General features: G+C 45.9%; 1 protein-coding gene across 2 annotated transcripts in view; it reads right to left on the bottom strand.

Moving 5' to 3' along the window:
* Nucleotides 1-5,740: 5,740 nt before the first annotated feature.
* The window catches only part of DISP2 (dispatched RND transporter family member 2), a 32,150-nt gene continuing 17,871 nt past the window's right edge, over nucleotides 5,741-20,019 (bottom strand). For both annotated transcript variants that reach the window (XM_056546856.1, XM_056546858.1), the window contains exons 4-8: nucleotides 18,874-18,997; nucleotides 14,304-14,419; nucleotides 12,412-12,536; nucleotides 11,416-11,513; nucleotides 5,741-9,171 (exon numbers count right to left, since the gene is read on the bottom strand). In XM_056546856.1, the coding sequence (XP_056402831.1) occupies nucleotides 5,785-9,171; nucleotides 11,416-11,513; nucleotides 12,412-12,536; nucleotides 14,304-14,419; nucleotides 18,874-18,997 (3,850 nt within the window). In that variant the 3' untranslated portion in view covers nucleotides 5,741-5,784. The remainder of the gene's footprint in view (nucleotides 9,172-11,415; nucleotides 11,514-12,411; nucleotides 12,537-14,303; nucleotides 14,420-18,873; nucleotides 18,998-20,019) is intronic.

A 20,019-nucleotide genomic window follows, 5' to 3' on the forward strand; every position in this document is an offset into this window, starting at 1 on the left:
ATATAAACTCTAGGATTTAGGTTTATCCCCTAAATGAAGTGTTTTCCAAAAAGTGTGTCTCCAGCTGTTTCAAAACTACAACTCCAAGCATGCCTGGACAGCCTTCGGCTGTCCAGGCATGCTGGGAGTTGTAGTTTTGCAACAGCAGGAGGCACACTGTTTGGAAAACACTGCCTTAACGATCGGGCCAATTTTTGTTCTTTCTTTCTGGCCTTTTAATAGCCATTTTTATATCCACATATGAGGGTTCGTTTTTTGCGGGACCAATTGTACTTTGTAATGACTTGGGATGTGAAATGGAAAAAAAAAAAATAACGAATTTTTGCAAATTTAGGTGGGCGGGGCTTCTTAGTTACGCCTTTCGTCGTGTGGTCGAACTGACTTGGTGATTATCCCCTAATTACAGGGGTATTACAACGATACCCAATTTGTATAGTCTACGGCATGACTAATAATTTTGAGAAACTCTAAGCTGGGACAACGAACCATCGGGCCACAATAGCGCCGCGGCCAGGAGATCCGACCCACTGCACCACCCAATGTTGGCTTTAACATGCGTTTAAATGCATCTAAAGGGTTAATAGCCGTCTGTGGCGATCACCGCATGTTGGCTATTAGCGGATGCCCCCAGCTACTGAAACCAGCTAGGGGGTCGCCTGAAACGGAGCGGAATTGAGTCAGGAATTCAAACCACACACACCCTTAGCAGCTCCATGAACGTTCAGAACCGCCACGGGTCACGAAGGGGTTAAAAATCCTTATTCGTCGGCCGCACATAGCCTTGTGTAATGGGGCATGTGGGTCCAAATAATAAGAGAAGTAAAGGGGCTCGTGATAGATCCAGTGATCGCTTACGAGTCCTTGGCTGCCCAATACCAAGCCAATCCCTGTGGTCTCCAGAGCAGTGTTCCTCAACTTTTGGATCTCCATTCTGGAGGCCAAAGGTTCTAGGGATATTGCTCTAGAGCAGGGACGGGCACAGACATTTTGGGGGGCGGGGCCTGAAGTGAAAAAGGGCACTTCTCATAATTATTTAAATGCCCACATAATGATGCCCCACTGACCAGTGTCAACAGGACAGGGGCTCAAGCCCCCTTTCTTGTCAATGTGTGCACGTCCCTGCTCTAGAGCAGCGGTCTCCAACCCAGTCCTCTAGGCCCACCAACACTTTTTTAGGTACTCCTTTGGAATAGACCAGGGAAAAATTCTAATCCTGGACTGCTGGGTTGGGGACCTCTGCTCTAGAGGTTACTGACATTGTACACTATATGGCAGTACAGTGTGTGATCATAGTGTTGGGGGTACTTTGATTTAGTTTATAATACTGTTCTATGGTATATACATATACACAGTGGTCCCTCAAGTTACAATATGAATCGGTTCCAGGATGACCATTGTATGTTGAAACCATTGTATATTAATACAGGTAAAGAGTACAGAACATGTAATACCTCCCTGTACTGTAGGGGGTGCTACCAGACACCAGTCAGTGCATGCACTTCAGTAATACAGGTAAAGATTACAGAACATGTAATACCTCCCTGTACTGTAGGGGGCGCTACCAGACGCCAGTCAGTGCATACACTTCAGTAATACAGGTAAAGAGTACAGAACATCTAATACCTCCCTGTACTGTAGGGGGCGCTACCAAACATCAGCTGCTGTATGCTCCACAGGAAGTTGTGTAATTCTTTACAGTCTGACCACAGTGCTCTCTGCTGACACCTCTGTCCATGTCAGGAACTGTCTAGAGCAGGAGAGGTTTGCTATGGGGATTTGCTCCTACTCTGGACAGTTCCTCACAGGGACAGAGGTGTCAGCAGAGAGCACTGTGGTCAGACAGGAAGGAGGTTCAAAAAGAACAGAACTTCCTGTGAAGCATGGAATAGCTGATAAGTACTGGAAGGATTACGATTTTTAAATAGAAGTAATTTACAAATCTGTTTAACTTTCTGGCACCAGTTGATTTACATTTTTTTTTCCAGTGGAGTACCCCTTTAAGGGGTATTCCTATCCCACAGGATAGGGGACAACAAATTAATTGGTGGGGGGGGGGGGGTCTGATAAAGTGATAAACTGTTCCAAGAGTGAATGGTGCCGACCAGGCATGCACAGCCAACATGATCTTCATTCTCTATGGGGCCGCCGAGCATTTCTAATTTAAAGGGGTATTCCAGGAAAAAACTTTTTTTTATATATCAACTGGTTCCAGAAAGTTAAACAGATTTGTAAATTAATTCTATTAAAAAATCTTAATCCTTTCAGTACTTATGAGCTTCTGAAGTTAAGGTTGTTCTTTTCTGGCTAAGTGCTCTCTGATGACATGTGTCTCGGGAAACGCCCAGTTTAGAAGCAAATCCCCATAGCAAACCTCTTCTAAACTGGGCGTTTCCCGAGACACGTGTCATCAGAGAGCACTTAGACAGAAAAGAACAACCTAAACTTCAGAAGCTCATAAGTACTGAAAGGATTAAGATTTTTTAATAGAAGTAATTTACAAATCTGTTTAACTTTCTGGAGCCAGTTGATATATATATAAAAAAGTTTTTTCCTGGATAACCCCTTTAAGTGCTTGGGATGGTTCCGTGCTGGTTCGCGCATGCGCAGTGTAAACCGTTCATTCTGGTCGGACTCCCACTTCCCAGCTTGGCGCTCCCTATGATAACGTCATCACATGGGAATGGGACTATGACAATGCCGTCTATTTCAGGTGTATTCAGGGACCTACTCTCACCAGTCTATATGTAGGTGGATTTTAGACCTTTTTGGGTTTTTTTTTAATGTAAAATAATTTTTCTTTTAATAAGGAGGAATAAATAACATGAAGTTGACTTATGAAAAGAATTAACCGTGGTTTAATGATAAAATCTAAAAATGGGATCTTCAGTAATAGATCCGCACCTTCTGGGTGTTGTATTTGCCGGTTTATAAGGCACATATACTGTATGTTAGCTAAGGTTTAAAGGGGTACTCCACCCTTAGACATCGTACAGTGACCGCCCGACCTACGATGGCCCCGACATATGATCATTTCAACATACGATGCTTTTGTATGTCGGGGCCATCGCATAAACGGCTATCCCACAGCGCAGACTGCTTCAGCTGCCCCCGGATAGCCGTTTACGGTGCCCCGTGTGGTCCGCTGACGATCACTTACCTGTCCTCGGGGCTCCGGCGCGTCCTCTTCGGGATCCCCTCCATCGTCGGCGCTCTCCATCGTCGTCATCACGTCGCTGCGCACGACGTCCCGTCATCCAATAGGAGCGGCGTGCGTAGCGACATGATGGCGGCGACGGAGAGCGAGGATGCCGGGGAAGCAGAGGCCTTGCCGGAGCGTCGGGGACACCCCGGGGAAGCGGCGACAGCGATGGAAGGCGACATCCAGGGCAGCGGTGACGAGCGGTGAGGGTCCGGAGCGGCGGGGACAGGTGAGTACAACTTCCTCTAACAGTGGTCTACAACCTGCGGACCTCCAGATGTTGCAAAACTACAACTCCCAGCATGCCCGGACAGCCGTTGGCTGTCCGGGCATGCTGGGAGTTGTAGTTTTGCAACATCTGGAGGTCCGCAGGTTGAAGACCACTGTCCTATACTTTACATTGCACGGATCCCTCAACATACGATGGTTTCAGCAAACGATGGTCCATTTGGAAAGGATTACCATCGTATGTTGAGGGACCACTGTATTCCTTATACAGAGGATAGGGGATAAGATGTCTGATTGCGGGGGTCCCACTGTTCAGGACCCCCGTGATCTCAGCTTTGGCACCCCAGGCATCCGGAGCATGGAGTGAACTTCGCTCCGTGCCTGATGACTGGCGATGCGGGGCGGAGGCTTGTGACATCACAGCCACGCCCCCAAATGCAAGTCTATGGGAGGGGGCATGGCGGCCGCCACGCCCCCTCCCAAAGACTTGCATTGAGGGGGCGTGGTTGCAATGTCACAAGTGGGGCGCAGCCGTGATGTCACGAGCCTCCGGAGCTCCACCCGATGCTCCAAACGAACGCCGGGTGCTGCAAGGAGATCGTGGGGGTCCCCCGCAGCGGGATCCCCCGTGTTCAGACATCTTATCCCCTGTCCTTTGGATAGGGAATATGATGTCTAGGGGCGGAGTACTCCTTTAAAGACCACCAAACTAGTGCAGATTGTAGAGCGGTGACCTGTTCTCAAATTATTTGTATGAAAATTTCCTTTCCCCCGAAATATAGAAAATAATTAACTATTTGTACATAACTCTGTCCGGGTTCTTTGCCCTCCTCATCACAGAACAGGGTATGGATGAAGCTCGGGTGTGGGGGGAGAACCAACTTTCTTTAAAGGGGAACTCCAACTTGTAAAACATACAAGTGTCTGATCACAGGGTTTCCGACCACTGAATCCCCCCACAATCTCCTGAACGGGACATGATTCACCTCCCTGAGCGCTATGGCCACCACTTTCCGAAATGAACTGGTTTCGGGAGTGACAGCCTTCTCATTCAAAGGGGTGCCAGAAAGTTAAACAGATTTGTCAATTACTTCTATTTAAAAATCTTGATCCTTCCAGTACTTATCAGCTGCTGTATGCTCCACAGGAAGTTGAGTAGTTCTTTCCAGTCTGACCACAGTGCTCTCTGCTGACACCTGATGCCCGTATCAGGAACTGTCCAGAGCAGGAGAAAACCCCCATAGCAAACCTATGCTGCTCTGGACAGTTCCTGACATGGACAGAGGTGTCAGCAGAGAGCACTGTGGACAGACCGGAAAGAACTACACAACTTCCTCTGGAGCATACAGCAGCTGATAAGTACTGGAAGGATCAAGATTTTTAAATAGAAGTCATTTACAAATCTGTTTAACTTTCTGGAGCCAGTTGATTTAAAAAAAAAAAATTCCAGCGGAGTACCCCTTTAATCCCTAACTGAGTCAGGACATCACTGCGGCCAGTGAATGACTAAGTGACCCCTCACTCCTGAGACCAGTTCATCTAGGAAGGTGGGGGCCGGAGTACTCAGGAAGGTGAGTCGTGCCCCATTCTGGAGATAGCTGGAGGCCCCCTGGTTGGGAAACCCTGGCATAAGCTATGGGCAAATCATGGTGGCCTAAGTGTCATTAAAGGGGTACTCCGGTGGAAAACTTTTTTCTTATATATATATATATATATATATATATATATATATATATAAATCAACTGGTGCCAGAAAGTTAAACAGATTTGTAAATTACTTCTATTAAAAAATCTTAATCCTTCCAGTACTTATTAGCTGCTGAATACTACAGAAGAAATTCTTTTCTTTTTGGAACACAGAGCTCTCTTCTGACATCACGAGCACAGTGCTCTCTGCTGACATCTCTGTCCATTTTAGGAACTTTCCAGAGCAGTATATGTTTTCAATGGGGATTTTCTCCTACTCTGGACAGTTGCTAAAATAGAAGTAATTTACAAATCTGTTTAACTTTCTGGCCCCAGTTTATTCAAATCAAATAAAAAGGTTTTCCACCGGAGTACCCCTTTAAAGTTCCTGTTTCTGAAGGTTGATGACCTCAAAATCTTTTCATTAGGAGTAAAAACAACTATAAAAGATGAAGAGTAGAGATGTTTTTTCTCAGCGATGCCCACAGGACTATTAGAAAAACCTTCTAAATGGTAAAGCAGTGTCTCCCAACCAGGGTGCCTCGAGGGGTTGCAAAACTACAACTCCCAGAATGCCCAGACAGCCTTCGGCTGTCTGGGCATGCTGGGAGTTGTAGTTTTGCAACCCCTCGAGGCACCCTGGTTGGGAAACACTGCGGTAAAGGAACCTTTCAGCTAATACAGCCGGAACTATGTTCATTAGTCCTCTTAATCCACACGTCAGGCATATCTGGTTCGCTGTTAGGTAGGACAACCGGGGGGTCGCCATCTTGGTTGGACTGGATTTTCCATAACATATTAGTCTGTTTCGAGGACGTAGGGGAATCGAACACGGTCTCCCTTAGAGCCAACCTCAACGTTTCTCTCTTCCCGTTCAAATGCCCCCTTTCGCCATGACAGGGGGAATCGGGGACGTCGAGAAAATCGGAAGAGCATCTGGTGGAGTCGGCCAGTTTCGAACTATGGTCGAAGTCGGTAAGACAAGTTTCGTTGGAGTCAAGGGCGTCGAAGGAACTGCCCACCGAACATAGGCACCTGGAATATTCGAACATACGGATGTTTCTCTCGGGAGAATAATTCACGGGACTGGAGATTTTCGGACTTTGTAAGGTACTAGATTGCTTTCGGCCATGTGTGTCGTGTACGTGGGTGTCATCCACCACGGATCCATTCCAGTTCTTGCTGTTTATTCTCTGGTAATCGCATTGACTGCACGCTTGTTCGCACCTCTTGGTCCTATCTTCAAAGCTACTTTGTCTGTAAGGAGAAGAGGTTTGGAAAGCAGGACAACCCTTTTTCCCCATTGTGTTCCCCTGGTAATCTTGATCTTCTTTTTGACTGTGTTGGGATCCTATTCTATGGCGCTTATTCTCCGACAACTGCATATCTTCCGATAGAATGGACGGGCGTTTGGAGAGCCTACTAGTTGTAGTACTGTTGTCGAAACTATCACTCAAGTTCCTGGCTAAAGGCTGAAGCTCGTATTGTTCATTTTCGGTGTTAGATTCCTGAACTTTCCTTAGCCGACTCTGTTTCTCATGCCCGCCGCATGTGTAGGTGCCGTTTAACCTGGGGTCATGGGGACAGTCCCTTAAGACATTGGTGCAAGGCCATAGTATTTGTCCGCAGTTCTTTTCTGGGCCAAAGAAACAGCAAAGTGACTGGAAGAAGAAGGTGGCGAAGCCACAACTAATGCATTTAATCATCATTATAAAAATTCCCAGTTTCCTGTATGCCAACACTGTGGCGGGCAGCATTATTACCCCGGCAGAAAACAACCCGAAGGCTCCCATTGCCGTGGCAGAACTCATTTGCTTTAAGGAGAACGCCACGCGGCTGAGGCGGTCAGAATGGGGACACAGATGGTAGGAAATGCAGTAGTTTACTGTGAAGTCCACGGAGAGGCCGACAGATGCCGAAACGAACAGGGATTCTACGACATTCAATTGCCACTCCAGAAGAACTAAAAGACCCACGGTCACCAGAACCGAGCCTCCAATGGCAGCCACTGAAAATAAACTGAGGAACACGTTCCATGTAGTTAGAAGGAGAACCACAAATGAAATCGCAACGGCAAAGCCGGTTATCATCATGATCTCGGTACTTAGTGTATGCTGGAGGTTAAACAGGGAAAGGTTGCTGGTAAACCATCCATTCTGCAGCCCTCGAGGGGCGTTCTTTAACTCATTCGTGAGCCATTGGTTTAAGGTGTTGTAGAATTTCCTGCTTATGCTATAGTTGAAACTGTAGTGATACGTCGTCTGGAATTCCAGAACCAAGGCGGTCAGGTTCCCTTTGGCGTTAAATCTGGGTCCTATGTCATAGGCCTCAGAACCGCCGCCGCCACCTTGTTCGGTCACCATCATTTTGATGCAGTGGAGAAACAAGTCTCTCGAATAAGGAAATGAAAATTGGTTACAGCATAGGTTATGGTCTTGGTCACTCTGCGAGCACTGCCGGCTTTCCATCCACTTGTGGAAGTCTTCCATGAAGCAGATGTTTGGCTTTTTGGTCTGATCAGAAAAGTAAAAACTTTGGTTTTTCACCTTTTGACAAAGTTCCATAAGCCATCGCTGATCCTCAGCGCTGTGGATGCTAAAAGTAGTGTCCCTGATGAGAGTCCCATTCATCTCTGGATTGAGATGGTCTCCATTGTCCACAGGCATAATCCCCCAGATAAGTGTTATGGACATATGTTGACCTTCTCCGTGTTCTTGGTGCTCAAACATGAACTGGTGGCAGTATTCGGCATCATATCTCTCGAATGGATGGCTCAGCCGAAACATCTGAACCGAAGACATGTCTGACGATGGCAGATTTAATTTTGGGCTCACACATGCGATATAGGCACCTCCTGCCGCCAGCGCGGCAAACCAACAAATCCAGATATACCGGAACTTTATCACTCCACACGGAAGGAGCTTTTCGAAAAGTAGTTTTGATGTTTCAGACAAGGTGCCGTGGACACTCTTAAGTTTTTGGTACAAACTGAAAACAACTCTTTTGTGTCCATTGCTGTTCCAGTATTCTTCAGATTTGTAAGCGCAGTTGACACTAATGTATCTCTCGTAAAGGACCATGGTGGCGGGCAGCCACGTTATCATAAACGCCATGTTTACCAGTACAGATGTTCCCATGTAAACAGAAAAGCAACGAATTGAGGTAACGCTACTCAGGTACCCGGCATAGAAAGAAGCTCCGGTTGTCAAACAAGATACCAACATAAGATATACAAAATGGTGCATAGTATGCTTCACCCAATGTAACATGCCGCCTGCTGAGTGTTGGATTTTGCTGAGATTCCACAGGTCGAAGAAGACAAAAGTGTGGTTGGCGCATAAACTACTGAGGATGATGATGGCGATCAGGTTGACAAAGGGAAAGAAAGTCATTCTGAAGACCAGTTTGTACAAAAAGAAGGAAATCATCAGTGAGCCGACAACCGACATCAGGACCATAAAAGTAATAAAAAAGGAACGTAGGTAAAAAGACATACTTATAAAAATAGACAATATTGCCAGGACAGGATACACGGTATCCAAGACAAGGTAGTGCTGGAAGAGTTTCTGCTTTATCCCCAAGTCCATTCCGGTAATTGCTGTAAAATTATCAAAAAGTTCCCAGGACTCCAGGTTGTCCATATAAATGTCCATCATGGAGGGTCCTTTTTTGGCTGGTGAAAACAACAAGCTGTACTTCAGTGATGGGACCTGGTAATCTGTGGTCTGGGGGCTCAAAAAGTCCCTGTCTACTAGAAAATGGAGCAGCTGGTACACTGCGCTGGATCGGGTGCACTTCTCAGGCACTTTGGCACACTGGGAATGTTTTTCCCGCTCTGTACTTGAACCTATGCAGGAAGGGGTGAGGGCTCCGCTGTAATAATTTGGCGCGCAGGAACGCAGCAGAGCCAAGGTGTGGGAAATGTCGCTCTGTGTGATCTCCAGGCACGATGTCCGGTTGTACATGACGGAGATGTAGTTTCCCAGAGACCAGCTGGGGCAGCATTCCTTCTTGTTGTTGCGCTCGCACAGCTCCGAGAAGGTGGGATGTGAACGGATCTGCAGAGAAGACAGAGAGAAACACTGATGTCATATGAAGAGAGAACAAAGAGATTCGCATCAATGTTAGTGGACCCTCTCTTTGAAAGGATGCACTTCTTTTTTTTTTTTTTACAATACTTGTCCCGCACAAAACAAGCCCTATGCGACTACATTAATGGGAACATAAAAAAGTTATGGTGTGTGTCTGGGCATGCTGGGAGTTAAAGGGGTATTCCAGGCAAAAACATTTTATTCCCTTTCCAAAGGATAGGGGATAAGATGTCTGATCACGGGGGGCCAGACTTCACAGACTTTGGACTCCTGCTGGCCTGGCAGAAAAAAATCAGGAAATGCAGTCTGAATTGCTGAGGGGGGGGAGGGGGGTGGGGGTGTTGGGTGCAGCCTTATCCAATCACAGCTCATCTCACACTGAACTGCTCCGGCTGTGTGTAGTAGAGTGAGGGAGGAAGTTCTCCCCTGTATGGCTTCAGATGATTCAGATGATGTCACGCCTGCTGGGGAACGCCCCCTTCCCAGTCTGTGAATCTGACTGAGCAGAAAATACAGAGCAATATCAAGGTAGAAAACTAAAAAATAATAAAAATAAAGGCCAGAGGTGGTTTATCATGATGGAGGCAGTGACCTGGGAGGATTATAACATTTAACAAGATCATGACAGGTAATCTTTAAGGTGGCTGTCTGTTCAAGATCAGCAGCATGAGACACGGCCACTTTAAATCAGTGAGCAGCGGTGGCTGCTGGGACTGAGGAGTGACAACCCTGATGTCAACTCGAGAAGCTGCTCAGAGGACATCACTCAACAGGCCCCCCAAGAGGCCAAGTCTGCAACTGACTTGACCCCCCAAGGCAGGGTAATGAAATGGCACAGTGGGTAATAAAGGGGGGTAATGAAATGGCACTGTGGGTAATAAAGGGGGGTAATGAAATGGCACAGTGGGTAATAAAGGGGGGTAATGAAATGGCACTGTGGGTAATAAAGGGGGGTAATGAAATGGCACAGTGGGTAATAAAGGGGGGTAATGAAATGGCACAGTGGGTAATAAAGGGGGGTAATGAAATGGCACAGTGGGTAATAAAGGGGGGTAATGAAATGGCACAGTGGGTAATAAAGGGGGGGTAATGAAATGGCACAGTGGGTAATAAAGGGGGGTAATGAAATGGCACAGTGGGTAATAAAGGGGGGTAATGAAATGGCACAGTGGGTAATAAAGGGGGGGTAATGAAATGGCACAGTGGGTAATAAAGGGGGGGTAATGAAATGGCACAGTGGGTAATAAAGGGGGGTAATGAAATGGCACAGTGGGTAATAAAGGGGGGGTAATGAATTGGCACAGTGGGTAATAAAGGGGGGTAATGAAATGGCACAGTGGGTAATAAAGGGGGGTAATGAAATGGCACAGTGGGTAATAAAGGGGGGTAATGAAATGGCACAGTGGGTAATAAAGGGGGGCAATAAAATGGCACAGTGGGTAATAAAGGGGGGTAATGAAATGGCACAGTGGGTAATAAAGGGGGGTAATGAAATGGCACAGTGGGTAATAAAGGGGGGTAATGAAATGGCACAGTGGGTAATAAAGGGGGGGGGGTAATGAAATGGCACAGTGGGTAATAAAGGGGGGTAATGAAATGGCACAGTGGGTAATAAAGGGGGGTAATGAAATGGCACAGTGGGTAATAAAGGGGGATAATGAAATGGCACAGTGGGTAATAAAGGGGGGTAATGAAATGGCACAGTGGGTAATAAAGGGGGGTAATGAAATGGCACAGTGGGTAATAAAGGGGGGCAATAAAATGGCACAGTGGGTAATAAAGGGGGGTAATGAAATGGCACAGTGGGTAATAAAGGGGGGGGTAATGAATTGGCACAGTGGGTAATAAAGGGGGGTAATGAAATGGCACAGTGGGTAATAAAGGGGGGTAATGAAATGGCACAGTGGGTAATAAAGGGGGGGTAATGAAATGGCACAGTGGGTAATAAAGGGGGGTAATGAAATGGCACAGTGGGCAATAAAGGGGGGTAATGAAATGGCACACTGGGTGATGAAGGAGGAAATTAAGTGGCACAATGGGGAGATCAAGGGGGAATTAAATGGCACAGGGGGTTGTAAAATTGGGGTTGAAGTGGCACAGTTGGTGATGAAATGGCATATTGGGGTAGTTAAAGCCCCATCCTGTGGATAGGGGATAAGTATGAATATTTGGAGTACCCCTTTAGGAAACAATACACCATATGGTACTGACCTTCTCCTTCTCTATACGGCACATGGACTGGATGGCCTGGAGGTTCCATAAACTTCCTGCGGTTTTGGACATGAACACGAGCTGCGAATAGCTCTTTGCTGAAAAAATAAATAAATAAAAAGATTTTTATAAAAAAATAATTTAAATGTTTTATTGGTTTTTCTTTTCAACAATAAAAAAAATCATAGAAAGAAAAATCTCATATTGAACAGTGAAAAATAGACAAGATAAAATCCTAACGTGGTTAAACCCGACAATTTCGATGGGACTGGCCGACCATCTAGTGTGGTGTTTCCCAACCAGGGTGCCTCCAGCTGTTGTAAAACTACAACTCCCAGCATGCTCGGACAGCCAACGGCTGTCCGGGCATGCTGGGAGTTGTAGTTTTGCAACATCGGTAGACACACTGGTTAGGAAAGACTGATCTAATGTGTATGGTGTCCTCCTCACTCTCCATTAGAGAAGAGTCGGGTGTGTTGGTGAGTCGGGTGTGTTGGTGAAGAGTCGGGTGTGTTGGTGAAGAGTCGGGTGTGTTGGTGAAGAGTCGGGTGTGTTGGTGAAGAGTCGGGTGTGTTGGTGAAGAGTCGGGTGTGTTGGTGGAGAGTCGGGTGTGTTGGTGAAGAGTCGGGTGTGTTGGTGGAGAGTCGGGTGTGTTGGTGAAGAGTCGGGTGTGTTGGTGAAGAGTCGGGTGTGTTGGTGAAGAGTCGGGTGTGTTGGTGGAGAGTCGGGTGTGTTGGTGGAGAGTCGGGTGTGTTGGTGAAGAGTCGGGTGTGTTGGTGAAGAGTCGGGTGTGTTGGTGAAGAGTCGGGTGTGTTGGTAAAGAGTCGGGTGTGTTGTTGTCAATAGGCCCCATCCTTTTGGTGACCAATGGTGGAAGTCTTCCTAGACGTTGGTTGGTTGTCGTGCCCCACCGTAGAACCAGACCATATGGTCCCGACATCGTCACATCTAACGTTCCACACATGGTCTCTTCCCACCCCAAGTGTCAGCACTTACATGGGGGTCCACAGAAGACGCCGTCTACTCCGTCTTTTTGATCCACCATTCTACGGTGACGGGTGTCCCTCTTGGTTATCTGGAACAGCTTCTCATTTCTTCTGATGAAGTCCAGGTTGTCCAAGCTGACAAAACGCATACAACCAAATGTTATATATCATCCTGCCATCACTCCTTAAAGGGGTACTCCGGTGAAAAAAAATATTATTATTATTTTATTTTTTTAAATCAACTGGCACCAGAAAGTTAAACAGTAATTTGTAAATTACTTCTATTTAAAAATCTTAATCCTTCCAGTACTTATCAGCTGTTGTATGCTCCACAGGAAGTTGTGTAGTTCTTTACAGTCTGACCACAGTGCTCTCTGCTGACACCTCTGTCCATGTCAGGAACTGTCCAGAGCAGGAGAGGTTTGCTATAGGGATTTGTTCCTGCTGTGCCATTTCTTCTCCTCTTCCTTATGAAGGAAGACTATGGTATATAGCATGGCGGATTTTCATTAGGGTGTGGACTACGCCCTCAAGCCCCGGCCCTTAAAGGGGTACTCCCGTGGAAAACTTTATTTTTTATTTTTTAAATCAACTGGTGCCAGAAAGTTAAACAAATTTGTAATTCACTTCTATTAAAAAATCTTAATCCTTCCAGTACGTATTAGCTGCTGAATACTACAGAGGAAATTCTTTTCTTTTTGGAACACAGAGCTCTCTGCTGACATCACGAGCACAGTGCTCTCTGCTGACACCTCTGTCCATTTTAAGAACTGTCCAGAGTAGGAGAAAATCCCCATAGAAAACATATGCTGCTCTGCACAGTTCCTAAAATGGACAGAGGTGTCAGCAGAGAGCACTGTGCTCGTGATGTCAGCAGAGAGCTCTGTATTCCAAAAAGAAAAGAATTTCCTATGTAGTATTCAGCAGCTACAGTAAAAGCATTTTTAAATATTACCACAGGTCAGATCTGAAAAAAATGGGGCCCGTTCATTAAAGGGGTACTTCTATTAAAAAATCTTCACCCTTCCATTACTTTTTAGCAGCTGTATGCTACAGAGGAAATTCTTTTCTTTTTGAATTTATTTTTTGTCTTGTCCACAGTGCTCTCTGCTGACACCTTTGTCCATGTCAGAAACTGTCCGGAGCAGCATAGGTTTGCTATGGGGATTTTCTCCTGCTCTGGACAGTTCCTGATACGGGCATCAGGTGTCAGCACAGAGCACTGTGGTCAAGATAAAAAAGAAATTAAAAAAGAAAAGAATTTCCTCTGTAGCATACAGCTGCTAAAAAGTACTGGAAGGGTAAAGATTTTTTTTTTTTATAGAAGTCATTTACAAATCTGTTTAACTTTCTGGCACCAGCTGATTAAAAAAAAAAAAATTCCACCGGAGTACCCCTTTAAGGTCCAAACCAGCGGCGTCCTTAAAGGGTTTAAAAATGAAAGGAGAAATCTGATTGATTGCTATGGGCATCTGCGCCAATCTTCCTCTAGACAGGTTTTGATAAATCCCCCGGGTGTTAGTCATCAGGACCTCCCGGGGGCTCCATAAACAGGTTTATAAAATCAATGGGGGAGATTTAGCCAAACCAGTCCTGAGGAAAAGTCACTGGGTTGCCCATAGCAACCAATCAGATCTCTGCTTTCATTTTTCAGAGGCCTTTTCAAAAATGAAAGCAGCCATCTGATTGGTTGCTATGGGCAACCCAGTGACTTTACCTCAGGACAGGTTCTGATAAGTCTCCCCCTATATCTATACATGAGAGCATTATTATAATTTCAATTATTTCACAGAAAAATTAATGTTTTGACGAATCTAACAATGATAAATAATTTATTTAGTCATGGAGTTACCCTTTAAGGATATTACTATAAGTAATCATGATACTAATTCCATTATATACCTGCTTTTCTCACCATGCGGATAGACAGACAGGACCTTTCTGTAGCCCGTGTTGCTTTGGATATTTTTCCACGTTGTTAGTTTGCTTCCGATGTCGGTATCTCTGGGCTCGAAACCCTGCAACGTTCCGGAGGAAAAAAAGATGAGAGCACTGTCGAAATGTCACTAGCCCGCGTAATTCGTCTACAACAGGGTTTTCTCCCAACCATGGTGCCTCCTGCTGTTGCAAAACTACAACTCCAAGTAGGCCCGGACAGCCATGCTGAGAGTTGTAGTTTTGCAACATCTGAAGGGCCACAGTTTGGAGACCACTGCTTTATAAAATTGTTCTGTTCATTTCAATGGGAATGGTGTAATTCCTTAAAGGGGTTATCCAGGAGAAAAAAAAACTTTTTTTTAAAATATATATATGAACTGGCTCCAGAAAGTTAAACAGATTTGTAAATGACTTCTATAAAAAAAATCTTAATCCTTTCAGTACTTATGAGCTTCTGAAGTTAAGGTTGTTCTTTTCTGTCTAAGTGCTCTCTGATGACACGTGTCTCGGGAACCGCCCAGTTTAGAAGCAAATTCCCATAGCAAACCTCTTCTAAACTGGGCGTTTCCCAAGACAGGTGTCATCAGAGAGCACTTAGACAGAAAAGAACAACCTTAACTTCAGAAGCTCATAAGTACTGAAAGGATTAAGATTTTTTAATAGAAGTAATTTACAAATCTGTTTAACTTTCTGGAGCCAGTTTATATATATATATGTATATATATATAAAAAAGTTTTTTCCTGGATAACCCCTTTAAACCCCCTGAGGAGGCACTGTAGGGAAATAGAACACTTTCTGCTGCGCTTCCTCAGTGAAAAATAACTTATCCCCTATCCAAAAGATAGGGGATAATTTATAGATGGGACCTCTGGGACCCCCGCGATCTCCTGAATGGGGCCCCGGCAGTCTGCCGTATGCGGCCGTTCTGACCCCGCAGGAAGCCGCGGCTGACACCCCCCTTCCATGTCTCTCTACCGCAGTGGTCTTCAACCTGTGGACCTCCAGATGTTGCAAAATTACAACTCCCAGCATGCCCGGACAGCCAACGGCTGTCCGGGCATGCTGGGAATTGTAGTTTTGCAACATCTGGAGGTCCGCAGGTTTGGAAACCACTGCTCTACAGGATACATAGAGAGGGAGTGTCGGCCGCTGCTCCGTGCGGGGTTCGGTAGACTGCTGGGGCCGCAGCGACCGGAACCCCCCCACGATCTATAACTTATCCCCAGCCGGTCACCGAGGGTCCCAGTAGAGCCATTGGGGGCCAAAACTTTTAATGAAGAACTTTTTTCCATAGCTCCAATGCATTCAAAATGGAAACAACTTGCAAATAATCTTGATGAACTATCCAAATTTTTATGTGTGAACAGATCTGATGCACACCAATGTATCGTCATGGTAACAGACTACGAAGTGTGTAGTCAGAGTGTGAAATCGTCACTCAGAAAGAACTGGGGAGGGGGGGGGGGAGACAGGTGGAAAGGATCATTAGACTACACAGGGTTAATAGTCTGTAACCATGGAGACACATTGGTCTGGGTGGGAGCTGTGTATGGAGACTGTCTGGGAGTTGTAGTTTTGCAACAGCTGGAGGCACACTGGTTGGGAAACACTGGTCTAAAAGAATCCTAAAACAACATGGATTCCTTAGAAACCGGTCCAGGATTGGTTACTATGGAAAAACATGGCAGCTCGTGTTCTGAATAAGATTGGTCCATCTGGGCTACCGTATTCAACTATGAAGAGACTAGATGGGTCTATGGGTTCGTTCACACCGGGGCAGCTTACACACGGATTTCCACACAGATTTTACCTCACAAATCCGCCATGAAATTCAAACTCAGAGCTGTGGATTTCGATGGGAAATCTGATGAGGATTGACATGTCGATTCTCTGAGGAGGATTCCGCGTGGAATGATTCCCTTAGGCCATGGTTTCAGTGGTAATCCTGCGCACAAGGTGGAATTTCCACAGTGGAAACATCTGTCGTGGTAATCCCGATTCCGGCCTCCGCCAAAAGAATTGACATGTCAGTACTTTTGGCGGGAACCCTCACGGAAATGCATTGTCGTCTATGGAGACGGCACGTTTCCCAGCATTCCTAGCGCCAGCATGTCACAGCCGGCACCCGCCGTGTTTTCCAGACAGACATTCTGTAAAAATTTCCCCGGTGTGAACACGACCTTACACTTCCGCAAACTCTGCTCCAAATCTGCTGTGACAAGGAATTGATGGCGATTTCTGTTAAGGATATTTGGGCGAGGAATTGAAGAGGATTTTGGCAAATTTGATGAGGATTTTTCCTTGTCAATTCCTCAGGAAATGTTTTGGCTCCTTTAGGCTAAGGGTCTATTTACACGGCAGAATTTCCGCACATCCGCACCAGTTCCGCTTCCGTATTCATTTGGGTGTTTTCTGGCTTGTGTGAAATCTGTGCGGAAACCGCATGCGGAAATTTAGAAGTGTGAACAGGAGTGCGGAATCCCATAAAAGTCTATTGGGCTTTAATGTCAGGTGGAATCTGTGCGGAAATTCTGCCGTGTGAATAGACCCTAAATTTCCCCATGTTTTTTTCTTTCTTTTCTTTCGTTTTTTCGTCCTGAAAAAAAAAAAACAAAAAAAAACCTGTCCTGCCGTTTGCCGCTCCCAAGATGCAGTTTCTGGAGGTCTCAGTGCATTTCTCTTTTCGGTCGTATTGCGGCGGTGAAAAGGACCATCCACCCTAAGCTACTCTAACTATTTTGATACACTACCGGTACGTGTCCCCTTAGCTGCGCTACGCTCTTTTCAGGAGGCTATTTCCCGGTTTATCTGTGATGCCCAATGACACCGTCGTCTCCCTTTGTCGGTAATGATTGGCAGTAAGTTTCTGGGAGGGTTGGGAGTTCCTGATGTTATTAAATATTATTGGGCTGCGCATTTACGCCATCTTGCAGCATGGTCTACGTATAATGTCTACAGTAAATGGATGGAATCAGAGAAACTGTGGTTGGCCCCGATCCATCCTAACTCCTTCCTGTGGCCTTTCCTCCCCCTTCCCCCATGAACCCTCTTTTGGGACCAATGTCGTTCTCTCTTATGTGTGGACTTATTGTTCTCAGCGGTTTTCGGCTCCTCTCCTCTTTCTCCCCCTTGTAGTCTTTTCTATATCCCCCTAATTTCTCTCCGGGATGGTCCTCCAGTATGGTTAGGGAATGGGGTTCCAGGGGTCTTGCTGGGCTGATGTTGTTGACCCCCTTTCACGTTCTCTCCTATCTTTTGATCTGTTAGGATTAAAAACCACGTAGGGAAGGGAGGGGAGGAGGGGGGGGGGACACACTACGGAATTCCCCCCCCCCCTTTCTCCCTCCCCCCTCCCCCCCCTCCCTTCCCTACGTGGTTTTTAATCCTAATGTGTGTTTTGATAGGATTTTCAAAATAACTGCAATTGTTTGGCAAAGAGACGCCATTTTGTCTGACTTGTTTTAGTCACTGCTGGTACCATTCATGCTGGTTGTTTTGTAATTTATTGGCTCTGTGATTTTGTGATGTCCCAGTACGGGATATAGTCCTGTCAGGTTGAGTCCCTCTGTGTCCTAGGGGCCCTCCTGCAGTGTCTCCCCCATAGTAATATATATATTATGTATAGTGTTATGTGTGTTATGTATAAAGGACCTTTAAGGACCTTTAAGTTAGTCACATGATAATGTGTTCACCTGATGTGTTTGTTACCCAGAGAGCACCAGCCAACCAGGTGACCTGCAGCTTGACCTATGGGCTTCTGGCTCCGCCCCCCTTTATAAGAGCGGCGGCCATTACAATCTCTCTCATAGATCCTGAGATATAGTAAAGACATCTCAGAGCCAGTGTCCAGCACATCTGGAGGCCTCAAGCCCCCTCCAGCCACATGTCAGTAAGTCAAGTCTATGTCTACTGTCACTACCTACAGTCAGGTCAAGTCTATAGTCAAGTCTATTATAGTCAGCGTGGCTGAACTAAAGTCTGTCAAAGTCACTACAAGTCCCAGCAAGCTGCGAGGTCCTTCTGTGTTACTGGTCACCTCTCTGGGATCCTGGCCGAGCTGTAAAGACTGTTACCATCTGTCTACCTCAGTAAAGCTACCGTTAACCCTAACCTTGTCTTGGACTCTTATTGCTCTGCCTAACCTAGAGATAGCGGTGCTCCCATTTGGGTGGTTACCGGGAAAACCACGCCCTGGCGTCACGAACATCTGCCCCTGGGCTATAACATCTGCCCCATACACCTCACCTTCACATCCGAGACACCACAATTTCTTTACCTTACTTGCTTGATTGTATATTTTTCTGTTTATGTAAAAACCTCAATAAAAATTTACAGTTGAAAAACAATTGATGCAGAATTTACGCCGTGTGAACGCGGCCTATGTCTCCTCTGATGCAACCCTTGTTTTCCAGGTGAAACCCGTCCTATAAAATGCCCATGTTTCCTATGATCGTATGCATTGTGACTGGGATACGCGCCTGCTTTCTGTCCTAAGCCTATAACATGTGTAGTCTCCAGCTGGAGAACGCTCACCATCAGAGGGTTGGAGAAATCTGGAACGTGTCCAACCAGGAGGCCTGCCAAAGTACACACCAGCATAAGGAGCGACCAGACGGCCAAGATTGGGAGAGGCCAGTCACTGATCAGCTGGAAGTAACTGCAGACAGATCACAAGAACGGGATTTACTGAGAAATAAGAACAGATTCTATACATTTATCCCCTGATGCAATGAGGGAGATCTATCAAAACCTGTGGAGAGGAAGTTGCCCAGTTGCCCATGGCAACCAATCAGATTGCTTCTTTCATTTTCAAAAGGCCTTGTTAAAAATGTAAGAAGCGATCTGATTGGTTGCTATGGGCAACTGGTCGACGTTTCCTCTGCACAGGTTTTGATAAATCTCCCCCCCCCCCATGTATATACATAACATTAATAGAATAAGACAACCTGATGCGACAACTGTTCAGAATAATCTTAGAGGGAAAATAATGGTTTCAAATCTGGTGCCAAAAAGTCATACAGAGTTTTAAATAACTTCTATTAAAAAAAAATCTTAATCCTTCCAGTACTTATCAGCTGCTGAAGTTGTGTAGTTCTTTTCATTCTGACCACACTGCTCTCTGCTGACACCTCTGTCCATGTCGGGAACTGTCCAGAGAAGGAGAAAATCCCCAGAGCTAACATCCCCTGCTCTGGACAGTTCCTGACGCGGACAGAGGTGGCAGCAGAGAGCACTGTGGTCAGAGAGAAAAGAACTATACAACTTCCTCTGGAGGATTCAGCAGCTGATAAGTACTGGAAGGATTAAGATTTTTTTTTTATATAGAAGTCATTTACAAATCTGTTTAACTTTCTGGCACCAGTTGTCCATTCAGGCCTTTTAGAGGCTTTCCGGCCATGCTTTATATTAGTGGTCTCCAAACTGTGGCCCTTCAGATGTTACAAAACTACAACTCCCAGCATGCCCAGACAGCCGTTGGCTGTCCGGGCATGCTGGGAGTTGTAGTTTTGCAACATCTGAGGGGCCACAGTTTGGAGACCACTGCCTCATATAATTGCTCTGTTCATTTCAATGGAAATGGTGTAATGCTTTATACCCCCTAAGGAGGCGCTGCAGGGAAACAGAACACTTCCTCTTAAATTACAGCCAGTCACTGAGGGTCCCAGTGCTATTGGGGGC

This window comes from Hyla sarda, chromosome 11 (genome assembly GCF_029499605.1).
Source record: "Hyla sarda isolate aHylSar1 chromosome 11, aHylSar1.hap1, whole genome shotgun sequence".
In the NCBI taxonomy this organism is placed as follows: Eukaryota; Metazoa; Chordata; class Amphibia; order Anura; family Hylidae; genus Hyla; species Hyla sarda.